Source organism: Corylus avellana, chromosome 8, assembly GCF_965113065.1.
Source record: "Corylus avellana chromosome 8, dhCorAvel1.hap1.2, whole genome shotgun sequence".
Taxonomy (NCBI): domain Eukaryota; kingdom Viridiplantae; phylum Streptophyta; class Magnoliopsida; order Fagales; family Betulaceae; genus Corylus; species Corylus avellana.
In genome coordinates, this window is record NC_142497.1 from 22,566,193 (window position 1) to 22,584,488 (window position 18,296).

At 37.8% G+C, this 18,296-nt stretch overlaps 3 protein-coding genes across 3 annotated transcripts; 2 read left to right on the forward strand and 1 right to left on the reverse strand.

The window, feature by feature from the left end:
- The first annotated feature begins 724 nt into the window (after positions 1 to 724).
- On the forward strand, positions 725 to 4,165 carry LOC132163349 (pentatricopeptide (PPR) repeat-containing protein). The gene is made up of 3 exons (XM_059573601.2): positions 725 to 1,655; positions 1,815 to 2,181; positions 2,829 to 4,165. The coding sequence occupies exons 1-3, from the start codon at positions 1,267 to 1,269 to the stop codon at positions 3,600 to 3,602; spliced, it is 1,530 nt and encodes a 509-aa protein (XP_059429584.2). The 5' UTR covers positions 725 to 1,266; the 3' UTR covers positions 3,603 to 4,165.
- Positions 4,166 to 7,561: 3,396 nt separating this feature from the next.
- Positions 7,562 to 12,218, forward strand: EOL2 (ETO1-like 2). The gene is made up of 4 exons (XM_059573599.2): positions 7,562 to 9,480; positions 9,859 to 10,150; positions 10,233 to 10,542; positions 11,439 to 12,218. Exons 1-4 carry the CDS (start codon positions 7,562 to 7,564, stop codon positions 11,672 to 11,674), a joined length of 2,757 nt encoding a protein of 918 aa, XP_059429582.2. The 3' UTR covers positions 11,675 to 12,218.
- A 314-nt stretch (positions 12,219 to 12,532) lies between these two features.
- On the reverse strand, positions 12,533 to 17,057 carry LOC132163347 (putative inactive receptor-like protein kinase At3g56050). The gene is made up of 10 exons (XM_059573600.2): positions 16,888 to 17,057; positions 16,577 to 16,742; positions 16,344 to 16,482; positions 15,691 to 15,762; positions 15,448 to 15,591; positions 15,218 to 15,358; positions 14,285 to 14,895; positions 13,744 to 13,934; positions 13,533 to 13,665; positions 12,533 to 13,418 (listed from the first exon to the last, which is right to left on the reverse strand). Exons 2-10 carry the CDS (start codon positions 16,725 to 16,727, stop codon positions 12,823 to 12,825), a joined length of 2,178 nt encoding a protein of 725 aa, XP_059429583.2. The 5' UTR covers positions 16,728 to 16,742; positions 16,888 to 17,057; the 3' UTR covers positions 12,533 to 12,822.
- Between the last annotated feature and the right edge of the window lie 1,239 nt (positions 17,058 to 18,296).

The window sequence follows — 18,296 nt, forward strand, 5'->3', positions numbered from 1 at the left end:
TTTTGTTTTGAAGAAAAAAATAAAAAATAAAAAATCACATAGCAAACATTTTATTTCTCAAGAATAAAGGTAGATACATAAGATTTTTACTTTAACATTTCAAAATAATTACACTTACCCTTTGAGCGGGCATGTTCTTTGCAATGGCTCCACCGAATTTTACGAAGCGACAATATACTCTCTCAAATTATTAGACACTTTCAATTTGCCTCTTCCGTCAATATTTTATGTTAAATTGGACAAAAATACATCACTTAACCCACTCGTGACTCAAAAATGTCCATTATAACCCTACATCAAATAAAAATAAAATAAAATAAAAACCATGGAAAGAGACCCTATAAAGACCCACGATTTGACCGTGGGTTTTGCTGGGGGAGATTTTTTTTTTTATTTTAATCTAAGAAGATAATTGTATTTTTTACACTTCCAATAGGGATATAATAGTCAGTTTTAATCAATGTCGATGACATGATGTATTTTTCATCAAAAAATGTAATCGAAGGGGCAAACCGAAAGTAATGCATAATTTGAGAGTGTCAATTATCATTTGAAAGTTTAGAGGGTTAATTGTATAATTTAATAATAGTTTGCCTTAATTTAGAAAATGAAAGAATTATGAAGGACAAAAGGACTCTTTTGCCCTTTATCAATTTACGAGCAAAAGATGAAGCACTTCCAAATTGCACTTGTATGAATGACACTTGAGTAAATTCACGTCTCTAGCTATTAGGTTCTTGACTCACTGTGAAGTCCTTTAGCGAACACGTCTCCATGAACGATTCTCTCTCACAAAGACGACTTTGTCTTGCAGCGATGGCGATCGTCAGCCATTGCTATCATCGCCGTCTATGAGCACCACCAAATCCCTAAACCCCTTCAATTAAGTCCCTTTTTCCAATTTCCAACTTTGCCCTCTACCACACTTCCAATTTACACACACACTCTCTCTCTCTCTCTCTCTCTCTCTCTTATAATGGATCCTTAATTCGATTTCATTTTCTCTGCAAATTACCAAATAACCGCAACCTAACTGCTCTGTTTGGCTGCCGAGAAACTTAGAGAAAGAGAGAAGAAATTGAAAAAATTTCGCGTATTCTTTATAGTCCTTTAACCATCCGAAAACCCCCACTCTAAATTATTGTGAATTCAGCAACTGTTTTGATTTTGATGGACGTGAGTTTTACTATTACCATTTTACTTTCTTCTCTTTTTCCTTAACTTTCTCGGCAACCAAACAGGCGGAAACCGCTTTGTTTTGAAGAAATGGCCTCGGCGTACGCATTTGCTCCGTCGACCAAGCTCAATTTTCCGTTTTCTTCGTCGTTTTCGCTTCGAAGGTACCGATTTTTCGCTCCTAGGGTCTGTCGGAGTTCAAGAATTTGCACCAGAATCGCCTGTTATTACCAAAAGCCTAGCTTCGTGGTCGCCGCGAGACCGAGTAGAGTCCGAGAATTCGGGCCGTTCAAGTCGGTGGAGCTGGACCGGTTCGTGACGAGCGGTGACGAAGACGAGATGAGCGAGGGGTTCTTCGAGGCGATCGAGGAGCTGGAGAGGATGGTTAGAGAGCCGTCGGATGTGCTTGGGGAGATGAACGAGCGGCTCTCGGCTAGGGAGCTCCAGCTGGTGCTTGTCTACTTCGCTCAGGAGGGGAGGTAGATAAACACCGTTGTTTTTTGGAAAGCTAAAAACTTTAATTGTTTAATTATATTCAGCGAATTCAATTACTCTTTCGAACTCGAATTACTTGCTCTGATATTCGTTCTAAAACTGAAGCTGAGGTGAATTTAGCCATTTGATTAATATTCTGATAGGGATTCGTGGTGCGCGCTCGAGGTGTTTGAGTGGCTGAAGAAGGAGAATCGTGTGGACGAGGAGACAATGGAGCTCATGGTGGCGATAATGTGCGGGTGGGCGAGGAAGTTGATTGAGGAGGGGCGTGAGGTTGGGGACGTGGTGGACTTGCTGGTGGACATGGAGTGTGTGGGGTTGAAGCCGGGGTTTAGTATGGTGGAGAAGGTGATATCTTTGTATTGGGAGATGGGCGAGAAGCAGAGAGAGAGAGTGGTTTTGTTTGTGGAGGAGGTGTTGAGGCGTGGGATTGGTGTTGGCATTGATGATAGTAATGGAGAGGAGGGGCATAAGGGTGGCCCAACAGGGTATCTTGCTTGGAAGATGATGGTGAGTGTCGGGGAATTTAGTTGAATTCCTTTTTCGTGGATGAATTTTGATGAGTTTTGTATTGGTGCTTTGGATATCATTTTGGATTTGAGTTCTATTCACTTTTAAGTGTTTTTGGTAGTTTGAGTTTCTATTCTTCCTCTGTTTTTTTTTTTTTTTTTGGTATAATAGCTTGCTGTTCTGTTTCATGTTGCCTGAGATGGTTTTAGTTGTTGAAGCTGGATGGTCTCTTACTGCTTGTTGCTTGTTTTCAGTTGGGTCTCAGTCAAATTTCCTATTCTGATACTAAAGTAGTAAAGTGTGTTGAAACTGCTACTCTTCCATATATAGTAGTAAGTACAAATTTTGTGATATTTAAGTTTATAGTGTGGAGGATGTCAACCCGTTCCTGCAAATTGATTAAACCCAAGTATCAAACTGTGTTTCTTATGCTGATTGTCGAATATATTTCAGTTGTCAAAAAATATTGTTTGTATTGGTAAACTAAGTTTGTGAAATTGGTTTATTTCATGGCCAGTCTTTCGCATATCCAGAATGAATTTAATTGCTAATTTTGTAACATGTTGTTTCCCTGGTATTTATGTTCTAAATTTTAGATTGATTTTGAATTTAACTAGTGGATGACAATATAAGTTGTATTCTATCAGGTTGAGGGTAACTATAGTGATGCGGTCAAGTTGGTGATTCATCTTAGAGAATCAGGGTTGAAGCCAGAGGTCTACAGCTACCTCATTGCTATGACAGCTGTGGTTAAAGAGCTGAATGAATTTGCAAAAACTTTACGCAAGTTGAAAGGTTTTGGGAGGGATGGGTTTATAGCTGAGCTTGATGCAGAAAATGCTGAGCTTATTGAAAAGTATCAGTCAGATCTTTTAGCTGATGGTGTACAACTGTCTAATTGGGTGATTCAAGAGGGAAGCTCTTCACTTTCTGGGATAGTTCATGAGAGGCTCCTTGCAATGTATATTTGTGCTGGTCGGGGACTGGAGGCTGAAAGGCAGTTGTGGGAAATGAAGCTTGTGGGCAAAGAGGCTGACGGAGACCTTTATGACATTGTTCTAGCCATATGTGCTTCTCAGAAAGAGGCCAGCGCCATAGCACGGTTGCTTACTAGAATTGAGGTTACAAGCTCTTTGCGCAAGAAGAAAAGCCTATCATGGTTGTTGAGAGGTTACGTTAAAGGAGGACATTTCGATGATGCTGCAGAAACACTAATTAAAATGCTTGATCTAGGCTTTAATCCAGAGTATTTGGACAGGGCAGCTGTGTTGCAGGGACTAAGAAAACGGATCCATCAATCTGGAAATGTAGAAACTTACCTCAAGCTTTGCAAGCACCTCTCTGATGCGAGTTTGATTGGACCTTCTCTTGTTTATCTCTATATGAAGAAATATAAGCTGTGGGTCATGAAAATGCTTTGAGAATTCTATTCCAACGTATATGAGATTGTTAACCCCGACCTTTCCCAAAAGTATACTTTGGTGGTCAAGATTTTATAGCACAAGCACTTTTTCGCTGGGTGTTTGCATGTTAATACGAGCACCAATTTCTGGGTGCTTTTTACATGCTAATTTTGTATAGTTTTGGATGGCTTTGCCTTTGAGCTGCACAAAAACCTTGGATGGACCAGTTCTGAGAGGCGATCAATAGTGAAAATTTGGAATAAAGTTATGTCTGTCTTCTTCTTAGGAACAAATGCTGTATATATGGTGGCAATTGTAAGCATGACAATAAAGCTTCAGCAGAATGTAATTTAGTGTACTGCATATATATATATACACTACAGGTACGTTATTTTTCCACTCTTGTTCCTTCTTTTACTTGTAGAGTTCCATATTTTGTAAAGGGCCTGGTGTATATTATGGACTTGTCATGTATATGGTGTTTGTTCAATATGATGAACTCGAGTTCTGATTGCACATACCATGCTTGTTTTAGGATTTATGGCAACCTTGAAGAGGAAGAATACGATGTTTACATTGGATATGTTTTCTTTTCCTTGTATATGTCATGATTATGTAGAGAAACCTTCTCCTGCTTGTCAAGTCTAATCTTCATGTTCCTGCACATCCTTGAAGAATGATACAATGAATTTCTAACTCATGGTATTTCTTTCTTCAAGTCAGGATGAAACCATGAAAACATGAAAGAAGATTGATTTACTTGCCTAGAAGAAAGAAAACACTTATCAAAGAGATTACGAACCAAGAATTGTTGGTTGGCCTTTTTATTTGGGCCTTGGGCATGAATTCAAGTTTTTTATATTATATATCTATTTTACGGACCTTCTTCTGGTATGCAATATTGGATAAAGATTCCCTAACCCAACAAATTTGTTATTCAGATTGTTAGCAATTCAGACAACAAATGTGAGAGAGTTTATATGAAACTCATCTATCTGAACAGGCATGAGACTAATTAGGACAGGTGGACCTCATAAGAACTCACATTGGTAATCCGGATCCATGCACTATTGAAGTGGGTGTGTTTGCCTTGTTGTGTATAAAGAGGCTTGTTCAGCGAATGTTGTCGTTGTTCACGTGTGATATATTAAAAAAAAAAAAACACCCAATCTTCTTATAATTACGAAAAAAAACTTTCAATCGTTTAATTCCAATCGAGATTGATATGTTCAAGCATGTGAGTATGCTTGAACATCCTTCACAGCCGTATATTGACAAGCACCCAATCTTGCAAAGATTCCGAGAATTTAATACAAACAGTTCAGTAGCCCATTTGCACAACTTGTGGTGTTGATTTTTGCCCGCTTTAAACCTTGACTCCCTATCAAGATGCTCGTGTGAGAACTGATAATTGAAAAACAGGCTGCTACAGAATTTTCACATGGGATTCCCGGACTATATTATTTGTCTTGTCTGTTTGCTACTTCAATTACTGGCACGTTCTGTTTTGTCCTTGTTTTTCAGATAAGTTTGCAAGCTCTAATTGTCTAACATAATAGAGATTTCACTAATTTTGCTATCTCAATTAATAACAAACAAACAACAAATATGAGTTTTTATGTAAGCGTAGGCAGATTAACCAGTTACTGATTACTGACCTATTACCGAATTTAACTGAACCGATAGTTATCGGTCGGTAATCAGTTAAAAATTTTATACAGATAAGTTTATCGGTCAGTAATCGGTTAGTTAATAATTTGTTATTGAAAAACCAATATGACCGATAAGTTTTTTTAATTTTTAATTTTTTATAATTTTATATTTATTATTGAAACCAAAACGACATCGTTTTGGTTTTTATTTTATATTGTAGTAGATCAATATAAAGAAAAGCTTCAATAAATTATTTTAGCCAAAAATATACTCCAAAATAACTAATTTTTAATAAGCTATTTTAGGCTTTAACCCAACAAAATGTATTTGAGCCTCCAAAACAATTAATTTTTGACTCAATTAACAACCAGTTAAAAACCCAATAAAAAGCTCACAAAAAACCGATACAACCGACCGGTTAACGGATTACTAATATGACCGATAATTTTCGGTAACATTTCTTATCAGTCGGTAATCGGTTAGGATTTAGTTAACCGATAGCTTAACCGGTAAGCCCATTAACCGGACCGATATGACCGATACCCAACCCTATTTTTATGAGACTCTTCTGCTTGAATTAAGCAAGTTTCAAATAGTCTCGACACTCGCTCACCCACTTGGAAGAGAGCTTTTTTTTTTTCTTTTTTTTTTATTGTCTAAATTATTAACAATTTGAATAATAAATTATTAAAAATCAGGATATGTCTCGACATTGTGGAGATGTTCACCTAATTATGATTAGTTTTATTTCAAAAAAAAAAAAAAATTGAGTAGTTTAGTAGAGTCCAATGAGAGGTAAAGGCTCTATGCAGAAGAAAAGACATGCTAACTAAAATTTAAAGAAAAAAAAAAAATGTACTTAGATCTGATGTTCTAACCCATCAATTATTTGGTCCCACTGTCCCTTTTCTCTATTTGTTTAGACGATAATGATTAGTCCTTTAAGCATATTCATGCAGACCCACGTGTTACGCAGCTGTCCCATTACCATATCTTAAGTTATCTTCTAGTTGTGGTCGTTATTTATATGACTAAATTGGTTAAATTTAGGATTTAGAATGAGGTGGTTCCCCATCCTCTGTATTTACCCATAGGAGGATCATTAATGATTGAAAAATGCTCGGAGACTTACATATTTTTTTTATTACAATCGTCTTACAAACTTGCGTGACAATTTATGTAATACTTATCACGTTAATTACATTCAAATTTAATTATTTAGTAGTTGACGTAGTAAGTATTAGATTGACTTACAAACTTATGTGATAGTTCAGGTGACACTTATCACGTCAGCCACATTCAAATTTAATTGATCGAAAATACTTGGATTACTATAGCTTTTATTACAATTTTCTTACAAAATTAATAAGTCAATCATTACTAATTAAATTCACAAATCAGATTTTCTTATTGGTTTTGTTAAGTGTTAGTTTGTTAGAATTCTTTATAATAGCAAAAGTCTTACTTAAAGGTGGGTGGAATCATCAGACTCACGAACCTATTCAATTAGATAGATAATTACCAAAAAATGCTACCTACTCAATGATCTCTACCTTTGCTTAACATGCAATCCCACCATATAACTTACTTTCTGCTTTTAATTAATCAGCAGTTAAACCAGAAAAGATAGCTTAATTAGTTGGTAATTAACCCCATCCGGCCATCTCAGCAGGTGGCCAACTCTCTTACGTGGGGTGATGGGGACGTGGCAAAATTGGAGTGGTTAGTCTGCGCACTGAACTCCATCTTCCTCGTTGCTTTTGGAGTGAGCCACCTAAACCAAACACTGCTGCGGTTAGAAAAAGGCAAACCCATCGAGAGAGAGAGAGAGAGAGAGAGAGAGAGAGGGAGTTAGCTTAAGAATCTGTTGCATGAAAGAAAGAAAGAACTGTTATTTATTTATTATTATTATTATTATTATTATTTTCTCGAGAAACAATCACCAGTTGAGGCCTATACTATGCACCCCTACTTGCTTTCTTGCTTAAAACTCCATTCCATGAAAGAGAGAGCAAGAAAAAGTTTCCTTCTTTTTCTCAGGAAGCTAACACCATTTTAGACTCATACCCTGCATCACCACCTCTCTCTCTCTCTCTCTCTTGCTGGCCAAAGGCAAACACCCTTTTCATTCAGAGCCTCACTTTTCTTGTATTCTTATTTTGCTTTGAGCATTTTAAGTTAACAATTCGTAAGAAAGCTAGCTACTTGAATCTTATTTGCTCTGTTATAGACTATATATATCGTAATCTGAGTATATATATATATATATATATATATATATATATATATATATATATATATATATATATATAATCCAATAAGAAATGCTTGGTGTTAAGCTCATAGAGCGATTCAAGAGTATTCAAGTTCATGCTCTTAGTCCCTCAGACACCACCAACGGTAAAAACCCCATTGCTGCTACCAAAGGTAAGCTTATCAAACCCTTTTCGAAGTCCAAACCCACCAACTCTGTCTCCGTAGCTGAGAATCTTCTTCCTTATGGATTCCCTACAACTGACCTCCTTGAGCCCTCCATAGACCCCCACATCAAACCAATTGACTTGGTAGAAGCTTTAGCTGACCTTTATGGCCGTCTTGAGAGTTCCTCGCAACCCAATAAGTCATTGCTGCACATGGAGAAGTACTCTCTCTTGCGCAGCCTTGGCGATCCCAAACTGCTCCGCCGGTGCCTCTGCGCCGCGCGTCAAAACGCTGGAGATGTGCACTCGAAGGTTGTTCTTTCAGCTTGGTTGAGGTTTGAGAGGAGGGAGGATGAGCTTGTGGGCGTGTCAGCTATGGATTGTGGTGGTCACATTCTTGAGTGTCCAAACGCTACTTTAGTATCTGGGTATTGTTTGAATTCAATTCATGATTTTTGCCAATGTCTTAAGGACCACTCCAAGGTGTTTGATAAAACAATCTTGAAAGGGAATGAGGATAGTGATGTTTCATTTTGCATTGGTAATGAGGAGATTCAATGTGTCCGATATAGAATTGCAGCGCTGTCTAGAGCATTTAATGTTATGCTCTATGGTAGGTTCTTGGAGTCTAAAATGGATAAAATTGATTTTTCACGAGATGGGATTTCTGTAAAGGGAATGAGAGCTGTGGAAGTGTATAGTAGAACTAGAAGGTTGGACTTGTTCAGTCCTGAGGTTGTTTTGGAGCTACTTTCTTTCGCAAATAGGTTCTGTTGTGAGGAGATGAAGTCTGCCTGTGATGCTCATTTAGCTTCATTGGTTGGTGATATTAAGGACGCATTGATTCTTATTGAATATGGTTTGGAGGAGACGGCGAATCTTGTTGTGGCAAGTTGCTTGCAGGTATTGCTGAGAGAGCTCCCAAGTTCTCTGCATAATTGGAAGGTGATGAAATTTTTTTGTAGCTCTGAGGCTATGGAGAGATTGGCCAGGGTGGGGCATGCTTCTTTCTTGCTGTATTATTTCCTAAGCCAGGTCGCTATGGAGAAAAGCATTGTATCAAACATGACGGTGATGCTATTGGAGAGATTGGAAGAGTGTGCCAAAGAGAGGTGGCAGAAGGCGCTTGCATTGCATCAATTGGGTGTAGTGATGCTTGAGAGAAAAGAGTATAAGGATGCTCAGGGTTTTTTTGCGGCTGCAGCTGTGGTGGGTCATGTTTATTCAATGGCTGGTGTAGCAAGAGCTAAACACAAGCAAGGGCAACAGTATTCGGCGTATAAGTTGATGAGCTCTCTCATATCTGAGTATAAACCAGTTGGGTGGATGTACCAAGAGCGGTCTCTTTATAATATTGGAAAGGAAAAGATTTTGGATTTGGAAACTGCAACTGAATTGGATCCTACTCTTTCATTTCCATATAAATACAGAGCTGTTGCAAAGGTGGAGGAGAAGCAGATTAGAGCAGCCATTTTAGAGATTGACAGAATTATTGGGTTTAAGCTCTCACCCGACTGCCTTGAATTGCGAGCTTGGTTCTTCATTGCACTTGAGGATTATGAAAGTGCTCTTAGAGACATTCGAGTAGTTCTAACTTTAGAACCCAATTACATGATGTTTCATAGGAAGATTACTGGGAATTACTTGATTGAGTTGCTCAGCCAATGGGCTCAGAAATGGAGTCTGGCTGATTGCTGGATGCAGCTCTATCAGCGATGGTCTTGTATTGATGACATTGGCTCGCTGGCTATCATACATCAGATGCTGGTAAATGACCCTGGAAAGAGTCTCCTCCTGTTTCGGCAATCTCTACTTCTTTTGCGGTAAGTTTGTGTAATTTAATTTAGACTTGTCTCTCTTATTCATCTTCAATTTTTATGCTGTAAATCATCATGAAGGCAATCCACTAACAAGCTCATCTTTCGAAGATTTTTCTTTTCAAATCTCCAATTTTGATGTCTAGAATTATTTGTAACACACCCTAGTTTAAATTATGGAACTCATCTGTCAGCCCAACTTGGAATCATAAACTCATACACATTCACTAGTGAAATTCCATAGATTGTTGCATGGTGTATTGTCATTTGTCTATGATTATGTCGTTTGTGTAACACAATAAATGCTGCCATATGTCTCTGATTAACTCTAAACTTACTACATTGATTTCCATGAATAGTTTCTAATATTCATTAATCTAATAGGCTAAATTGTCAAAAGGCTGCAATGCGCTGTTTGCGATTGGCTAGAAATCATTCAAGTTCTGAGCATGAAAGGCTAGTTTATGAAGGATGGATTTTATATGATACTGGTCATCGTGAAGAAGCTCTCTCTAGGGCAGATAGGTCCATTTTACTTGAGAGGTCATTTGAAGCTCTTTTCCTTAAGGCGTACATATTGGCAGATACAAGTCTGGATCATAAATCTTCATCTTATGTCGTCCAAATTTTGAAGGAGGCTCTTAGATGTCCTTCAGATGGTCTTCGGAAAGGACAAGTGAGTATTATCTGAACTGAGATCCTTATCACCTTCTGTGCCTTGATGTACTTGGTTAATTGTGTATTGGGATATTTTGCAGGCATTAAATAATTTAGGTAGTATTTATGTGGATAGTGGCAAGCTGGATCTGGCTGCAGATTGCTACATGAATGCCCTTGAAATCAAGCACACAAGAGCTCACCAAGGGCTGGCACGTGTTTATCATCAACGAAATAAACGGCAAGATGCATATGATGAGATGACGAAGCTAATAGAGAAGGCACAAAACAATGCATCAGCATATGAGAAACGGTCAGAATATTGTGACCGAGAAATGGCGAAAAATGATCTTGATATAGCAACACAATTGGATCCACTGAGGACATATCCATACAGATACAGGGCAGCAGGTAATATTTATGACCCTTCTCCCTTCAGTACTGCTGCATTCTCTGCAATTTAATTTTGATCTGAAGTCAGTGCCAGTGATACACATGTGATACTTGTCCATGAATTACACACTTTGTGTATAAAACTGTCAAATGCTAGGTATGAAATTTAAGTTCTTGGATATTTCAGATTGCTTCCTGCATATTAGTCTCAATATCAAGCCGAAAACTGATTTTTTGCTCAATCTTTAGGCACTCAGTTATCTCCAGAATATAAACCATTTAATCTTTAGATAGCAGCAATGAAACAAGATATGCTACCTTTTGACTGTAACTGGAGGGACTGAGTATGGTTTTGATAGTTCATCTTTTAGTAGTCATAAATTGTCAGGCTTGTGATCATCATGTCACACTGTCAGTGCCTTGGTCATTTGACTGAACATTGATCTTACTAGAGCTTATTCATTAAAAAGTTTTTTTTTTTTTGGATTAAAAAAAAAAGAAAAAAAAAAGACCAACAGCCAAGTACTGCCAAATTTTCTTGGGTTGCTGGCATCAGTTTCTTGCTATCTTCTTTGCTTAGGTAAATGAAGGAGCCAAATTACTAGACTCTGAACTGCAGTCGTATTTACATAACTTGGAATCTGATGGGAAGATAACAAATAAAAAGTTGCTGAAAATGAAAGGAGAGTCTAGAGAGACCTTTAGTAAATGTAGTGGCAAGACTTCTTTTCTGCATAGTGCATTTTGGTAAAAGCAAGTTTTGAGGATGAGTCTCACATTTATCATTTATCTACATTCATCTCTTTCACATCAGAAATTTCTTGTTTTTTTGTCAATGTGACTGGGTGAGTAAACATATTCATTAGCTGGAAATCAAAACTTATATACTAACCTACAAAATCACATATCACCAGTTCTGATGGATGACCAAAAAGACACTGAAGCCGTAGAAGAGCTTACAAAGGCCATAGCTTTCAAGCTTGACTTACAAATGCTTCATCTTCGAGCGGCATTTTACGAGTCAATGGGGAACCTCACCTCTGCTCTCCAAGATTGTCAGGCAGCTCTCTGTTTTGACCCTGACCATAAGGAAACACTTGATTTGTATTGTCGAGCACGAGACTTCGCTGTTAATCGACAACTTCAGTGAGGCACCTTATATATGTTCCTAATGAGGTCAGTATCTGGCTGACTTTATCAGCTAAGGGGTAGAAATCATGGGGACTTTCCATATAGCCTCATTTTCCCCCAGAAATTATGCTCTTGATGAGCATCAGTCTGCAAACTGGTCATGGCAATGATAAGGATTGGTCATGAGGAAAAACAAGCAAGGGAGTGCTTTGTATATAGCGCTTTGTGGAATTGATGATGAGGAAAAGACAAGTGAAGAAGTTCCCACAAGGGATTATGCAAGGGCCACTTAGAGCACTCCGGTGAATTAGGATTATGTATGTAAAAAATGAACCAAAAAGAAATGTCCATATAATCAAATAGGGCATGGGATGAGTATCAGATGTTTTTATGGTGTTGGAGGTTTTTACAATTCTTGGACAACAGTATATATGCGTCCCAAGTTGTCTCTTGATAGAAACAGGGATTTTGTTTTACAGTTCTCCTTGTATATAAACAAGCTTATAGAAACATCTATATGTGTCTCAATTTGCCATATTATTTCTGATTTTCCTTTTACCATTTTCAGACGTCTTCATCTGCAGGGATGGATTTATCTTCATCCAGTTACCAAAGAAATGATTTTTCAAGTCTGAAGCTGGTGACATAGCTATTCTGGTTCTTCCTCGAGTTTTTTTTTTTCCAGCACAACATCCCCAATGCCAATGGGATGAATTGTCCCTGATCTGATTTCAGGACAATTTTTGAACTGCCAAGCGTCTAGGCTTGTGGAAATGGTGGAGAAAGTGTGGAAGAATGGTGGGGTGGTTTCAAGATTGAAGATAAAAGTAGTCATTGACTTGAGTGAGATGACCAACCACAAACTTAAATTGGCTGATGCGGGAAACACTCAATATTTATTGATATTAAAGTTAATGGTACACCTTCTGACAGTGAAATTTTACAACCTGAGCACAACCAAAAAAGAAAAAATAAATAAAATACAAAAACAAGTGAGCAAGCCGGAGCAGAAGCATCCTTCTTTCTCAATTATGTACAAAACAATTATCTTCCTCTGCCTTACATTAGACACGAACAGTTACGAACACGGCAACTAAAACCAACAGAATCAGGAAAGAAGAGCAGACAAAAACTTCCAGATTTAGACTCGAGCCTCAACTTCAACTCTCAACTTGAATCTGTAGACATTATTTCAAGCTCTGCCCACCAAAGTGGAGATAATTTTGGTGTCGCTCCATCAGGCCCCATTGCTGTGATCTCTTTCAACTTAGCTGTGATCTCTCTCATTGTTGGTCTTTGCTTTGGATCTGGTTTGACACAATCTTTTATCACTTCAAACAATTTCTCAAGCTCATCCACTTGGAAAGATTTTAGAGTTGGATCCACCATTTCTTTCAAGGGTTGCTCTCCTTTTAGATAGTCAGATGCCCAGTCTGCAAGATAGTCATTGTCAGAGTATGGAATCCTCCCTGTCATCATTTCAAACAAGATTACCCCGAAGCTGTAAACATTGGTTTCTGGTTCCACTGATGGGATTTCCAAAAGCTCCAGAACAGATGATTCCTTCTTGGTTGCAAATATATCATTCCAAAAACTGAAATCTGATATTTTGGCTGCATAGTCTTCAGTCAGGTATATAGAGAAGGATTGCAGGTTTTTGTGGGTTATAGGTGGACTCAACTGGTGCATATACTCCAGACAGTATGCCATGCCCATAGCTATTCGGAGTCTCATTCCCCAGTCCAAGTGCTCTGCTTCTTTTACTGCAAGACATCCAAAATTAACATTTACCTAACTTTAACCTATTTATTTATCATACCAAAATATATTTGCTTTTTTTCTTAAACATGGAGGGAAGAAGGGTTAAAAGTACTCACTGTGTAAATGCTCAAATAGTGTACCATTTGGAGCATACTCGAAAACCATAATTCTTGTGAACGGCTTCTGTTCTTCACAATACCCAATGAGGTTCACAAAGTTTTTATGGTTCACCTTTGATAATGTTTCTATCTGAAGAAATAAATATAAGCAACCTTAGAAACTATCAGAATGAATGCCTAAAGCTTGCTAGATTTGGTTCTTCTATACCTTTTTTCTGAACTGGGCTTCCAATTTTTTTGTCCAGTCTTCAGGAGATGTCACTGCACTAGATGTTACAGCTATTTCCACCCCACTTGAAAGAGTCCCCTTATACACAGTCCCATTTGGTAAAGAACCAATTATATTACTGAAATCTTCACAAGCTGCTTCAAGTTCTGACCGGTTGAGCTTTGGTACACCTGAATCCAAACTGTCAAAATCAGATAATTGCGCCTGATTGGAAGGATTAGAAGATGAATTTTAGTACATCTGCTAAGAATGCAAGGATGTTTGAAACTTCTTTTGTGGTTCTTATCAATGAGTTAACCAAAAAATTTGAGGTTCAGAGGGTCATTATGTCCTTTGAGCCAACAGTTAGATATATGAAACAAGAAAAAGGATGTTTCCTTAGCCTCTTGTTCCAATGCTATCATCAATTAGCCGATACAATTTATGGCCCAAGGGTGAATTAGCACACTCTGTGTGTTTGCTATCAATTCAGTCATCTGTTGTATCATAGTTCTATGTTCTCATGAGAAAGAAGAACAACCTGATATAAATGCTCTCTGCAGCTGCCCACTTAGCCCAGTTGCCCAGGGTTTCACCGCAACAACCTTACTGGTTCTGGAGAAAACAATGCCAATGACTGAAGCCAAAATGAATAAGCCAGCCCCGCTAATTCCAACCAAAACTAGAACAGTATGCTTTGTCTTAGAGTTCTTTTTAGCTACGTCGCTTGGAGTTGAATCAGGGGAAGGATTGGGAGCCATGGGGGATCCTGTTGGTGTAGATACTATTGTTGGTGGATTAGCTGGAACTGTTGAAGCAGGAGTTGGTGCTAAAATAGGTGAGGTTGAAGGAGTCAGAAAGATATTGGAGGGAGATTGTGACGGGGAAGATACTGGAGACTCTAATGAGGATGGCGATAGGGAAATTGATGATGGTGATGCTGACAACGGCGAATCGGATGGCGCCAATAAAGGTGAAAATGGAGATGGTGATGGTGATGGAGGCAGAGAATGATGCGGTGAGGAGGAGGGAGAAGGTGATAGGGATGATGAAACCCTCTTGTTGTCTCCATTGCCTCTGGATGGATTTGAGACACCAACCGCCCGCAGCAGCTTCCTTCGGTAAGCTTCGTCTCCAAATTTGACAGTGTTCCTAACATAGCAAAAGATGTCAGCAAGGAGAATACACTGCCCATAACATGCTAGGTTATTTGACAAAAATTGTTGTAATAAATAACTTTCAAGTGTAAATTTAATCAATGCCAGAGATTAAAACTTGCTTTGAACTTCTGATTAGAACAGAACCATGGCAACAATGCAAGCATGATGATCCACCAGACCTTAAAGAAGGAAAACTGCAGATCTTCTGTCAAAACACTCTGGCTAAAGCTTTCTATAATAATCTTAATTCCCAGACCCATAACATTTTCTCATGCAGATTAAGTAGTAGGATTACATCTATTGAACTTGCTTACCAAGTGAAAGATCTGCTGTTACAAGATGATCTCAAAGGAGTACCAGTTAGCTGGTTATCATCTACCTGAGACTCGGAAAGCGTCTTAAGTTCATAGAGTTCAGGAGATATGGTACCAAGGAACTTGTTGTTGTCAAGTAAACTGCAGTAAGAATCACAAGATGGACTTAATTAGTGGACGCTCATATAAATAGGACTAGTGAAAAAAATAATATGAAAGGATCATATTACAGGGTAATCAGGGAAAGATTATTGCCAAAATCAGATGGAAATGATCCAGTAAAGTTATTGTATCCCAAGTCCAAATACTCGAGGTCCTTCAATTCTGCAATCTCTTTTGGGATATTCCCAGAAAAAGAATTGTTGCGTAAAATACTGCAGAAAGCAAGCACAAGTAATGATCAGTTCATGAAAGAGAGAAATATAGTTAAACAAAAAAAATTTGTTGGTTTTTTGGCTAAAATATGTGCTCACATAGATTTTATGTAAGCCAGCTTCCCCAGTTCAGGAGCCAATGTTCCTTCAAGACAAAGATCCTTCAAAGTTCTGCAAGTTGACAATTCTGACTTCAGGGTTACAAATTAAAGCACATTGAACATTTGAAAGCATAAGTTAACAGATGGAAGAATTGCTCCATCAAACTATGGACCTTGATGATGGAAGAATTGCTCCATCAAACTATATATGGACCTTGATTGAAATCTTCTATAAGACAAAGAAGGCGGTATAAGAATACATTGTTCAGAGGCAGAGCAGCTGTATATGCACATTTTAGACAGGCAAAAGTACCATTGCATACACATCTCTAGCCTCAGGAATCCAATTCTAAGGTGCCTTTACAAAAAAAAAAAAAAGGACATTTTTTGCATAGACCCAAGTACTTGTAATCATCTGTCAAAACAGGAATGCAGTTTTTCTTTTTTTTTTTAAATGAATCCCTCCAAGTTAATAGAATACAGGACACAAATTCGAAGCCAAACATTAAGATATAGTCAAATTTTGATCAAAAGCATAAACATAACTGAGTTTTGTGAGTTTTTTTGGATGGAGTTCTAGAAGTAGTTTCTGAGAGCAAAAATGAAAACCCAGAAGCAAAAACACGTATTAAGAAGGAAAAAGACACTCACAAGATCTCCACTTTTCCATCCGAGCACTCAACTCCGAACCAAGAACACGGATCAACCACTCCGTCATTATCATTCCAATCCGACAAAGCCCCTAACGGGTCTCTCACCACTCCATCCCGGAACCTCAACAACGCCAAACCTGCGACCAAACAAACTCTGTTTTTCATAAAGCCAACCCCAGATATATATCAGCTCAAAAACTGTACGGACATGCAGAAGTTATGTATACATACGTTCGTCGTTCAGAGATGAACATAGACTCAGATTCCTGGTAAACAGTGATAGCACCACCATGAACACCGCCATGCGGAGCTTCAACCGGTTGATTCTCCACCGTCCATCCATCCCAAGAAAAGTCAAAACCTCTGGAAAATGAAAGACCATTCTTCTCTCTTTGTTCTAGTCCAATTTAGTACATAAAAGAAAACGTTTATTTATATATATATATATATAGAGAGAGAGAGAGAGAGGGAGAGAGTCTCTGCAAACTAAATGAAGAAAGCGCGTATATGATTTCTCTTTTTTTCCTTTTCAGAAAACTTACCGATACAGCAACCGAAATATCGGGGACTCGGTGAGTAGGCTGCAGGGAAGGGACACCGACACGGAGCCCGGTGTGTCGGGGAGTAAGACTGCAGATTCCAATGTATCGGCTTGCTAAGTCAGACCGTCCTACGTCGTTTCGGCTATTTCGGAGTGATTCAATAACATTGGACTTTCTGTGTCTTGGTTGGCTGCAGCGTGCTGCGACTCTTCTCCATCCATTAAATTTATAGCGCCGTCTGCTCTACTGCACATGCTTCTCACGTGCGCCTTACTTTTCTTCTCCTATTCTTCTTCGTTTTCCATATATTTTCTTTTCTTTTTAATGTATTTTCCGATGTCAATTATACTGTGGAATTTTTAAAAGGTCGTTAATTCTTAATATTCGATTATCCTATGTACATCTATACATAGAAGTTCAACCATAATCACGTATGTCTGCTATAGTTAATATTAATAATAAAAATTTTAGGACAATTTTTTTTTTTATAAATTGGGTTCAAACACAAATGATAAATCTTAAATCAAATCACAGAAAAATTATCATTATTGAATTTTGATCAAATGATGATTTTAAATCATCTCATTATAGAATAACAAAAGAGAAACACGAAAATAACTTATAGAATTATTCCGCCGGTCATCAAGTTCGGTAGGCTTGTATCGCTTTCCTTCTTTAAAGTGGTCTCTTTGCACTAGTATTCATTTTCCGGAATAATATTCAAAATTCATTCATATAGGAGTCAGCACGCGATGATTTATTCTGGCATGCTGCTCCATGCATGAAATTTCTTGTCACTTTTATATATATATATATAGTAGTCAGACATGGGACAATTCCTTTTAATCATATCTTGAAGATCACGCAAACAAATGGCAAAATTCATTTCCAATTCCATCCTAATCCCAAACCCTAGAATTTATTGAATTAATTCCGGCCTGCACAGGATAATTACCCCATTAACAAATAGTACTAGATCTTAGTGGTTATATATATATATATAAATAATGAAACTTAAAATACAATGATTAATAATTTTTGTTTATGTACTTTTACAATAAATTATGGTTCATATATATCCATTTGTCTAGTTTGAGAAGATGGGTCCTCCCTTAATATCATAATACGTACTAAAGACAATAATATCTTAACCGACTTGGATGTGTGCAATATGTGGACCAAAAGTAAACTAGTATAAAGGGGTGGATGCCCACAAATTTGTTTTCTCTTCAAATTAATACGCGCGTCGGAACAAACTTTTTTTATTCCGTTTGAAGGAAAACTTTGTCGTCGACGTTTATGAGAATAGGTCATGTAATGGGATTGTGATGATGAGGAAAAGACATGGCGTGTAAGAGAAGTAGTAAGGTTGGACGTGGGTATAATGCTTTAATCAAAGTAGAGAAGAT

Excerpts from the sequence above, each read along its gene's own strand:
- LOC132163349 (XM_059573601.2), top strand. The coding sequence starts at position 1,267 with ATGGCCTCGGCGTACGCATTTGCTCCGTCGACCAAGCTCAATTTTCCG. Across the intron at positions 1,656-1,814 it reads TACTTCGCTCAGGAGGGGAG|GGATTCGTGGTGCGCGCTCG; the intron begins GTAGATAAACAC and ends ATATTCTGATAG. Across the intron at positions 2,182-2,828 it reads ATCTTGCTTGGAAGATGATG|GTTGAGGGTAACTATAGTGA; the intron begins GTGAGTGTCGGG and ends GTATTCTATCAG.
- EOL2 (XM_059573599.2), top strand. The coding sequence starts at position 7,562 with ATGCTTGGTGTTAAGCTCATAGAGCGATTCAAGAGTATTCAAGTTCAT. Across the intron at positions 9,481-9,858 it reads CAATCTCTACTTCTTTTGCG|GCTAAATTGTCAAAAGGCTG; the intron begins GTAAGTTTGTGT and ends TTAATCTAATAG. Across the intron at positions 10,151-10,232 it reads ATGGTCTTCGGAAAGGACAA|GCATTAAATAATTTAGGTAG; the intron begins GTGAGTATTATC and ends GATATTTTGCAG.
- LOC132163347 (XM_059573600.2), bottom strand. The coding sequence starts at position 16,727 with ATGGTCTTTCATTTTCCAGAGGTTTTGACTTTTCTTGGGATGGATGGA. Across the intron at positions 16,483-16,576 it reads TTCATCTCTGAACGACGAAC|GTTTGGCGTTGTTGAGGTTC; the intron begins GTATGTATACAT and ends GTTTGGTCGCAG. Across the intron at positions 14,896-15,217 it reads AACAGCAGATCTTTCACTTG|GAACACTGTCAAATTTGGAG; the intron begins GTAAGCAAGTTC and ends TTGCTATGTTAG.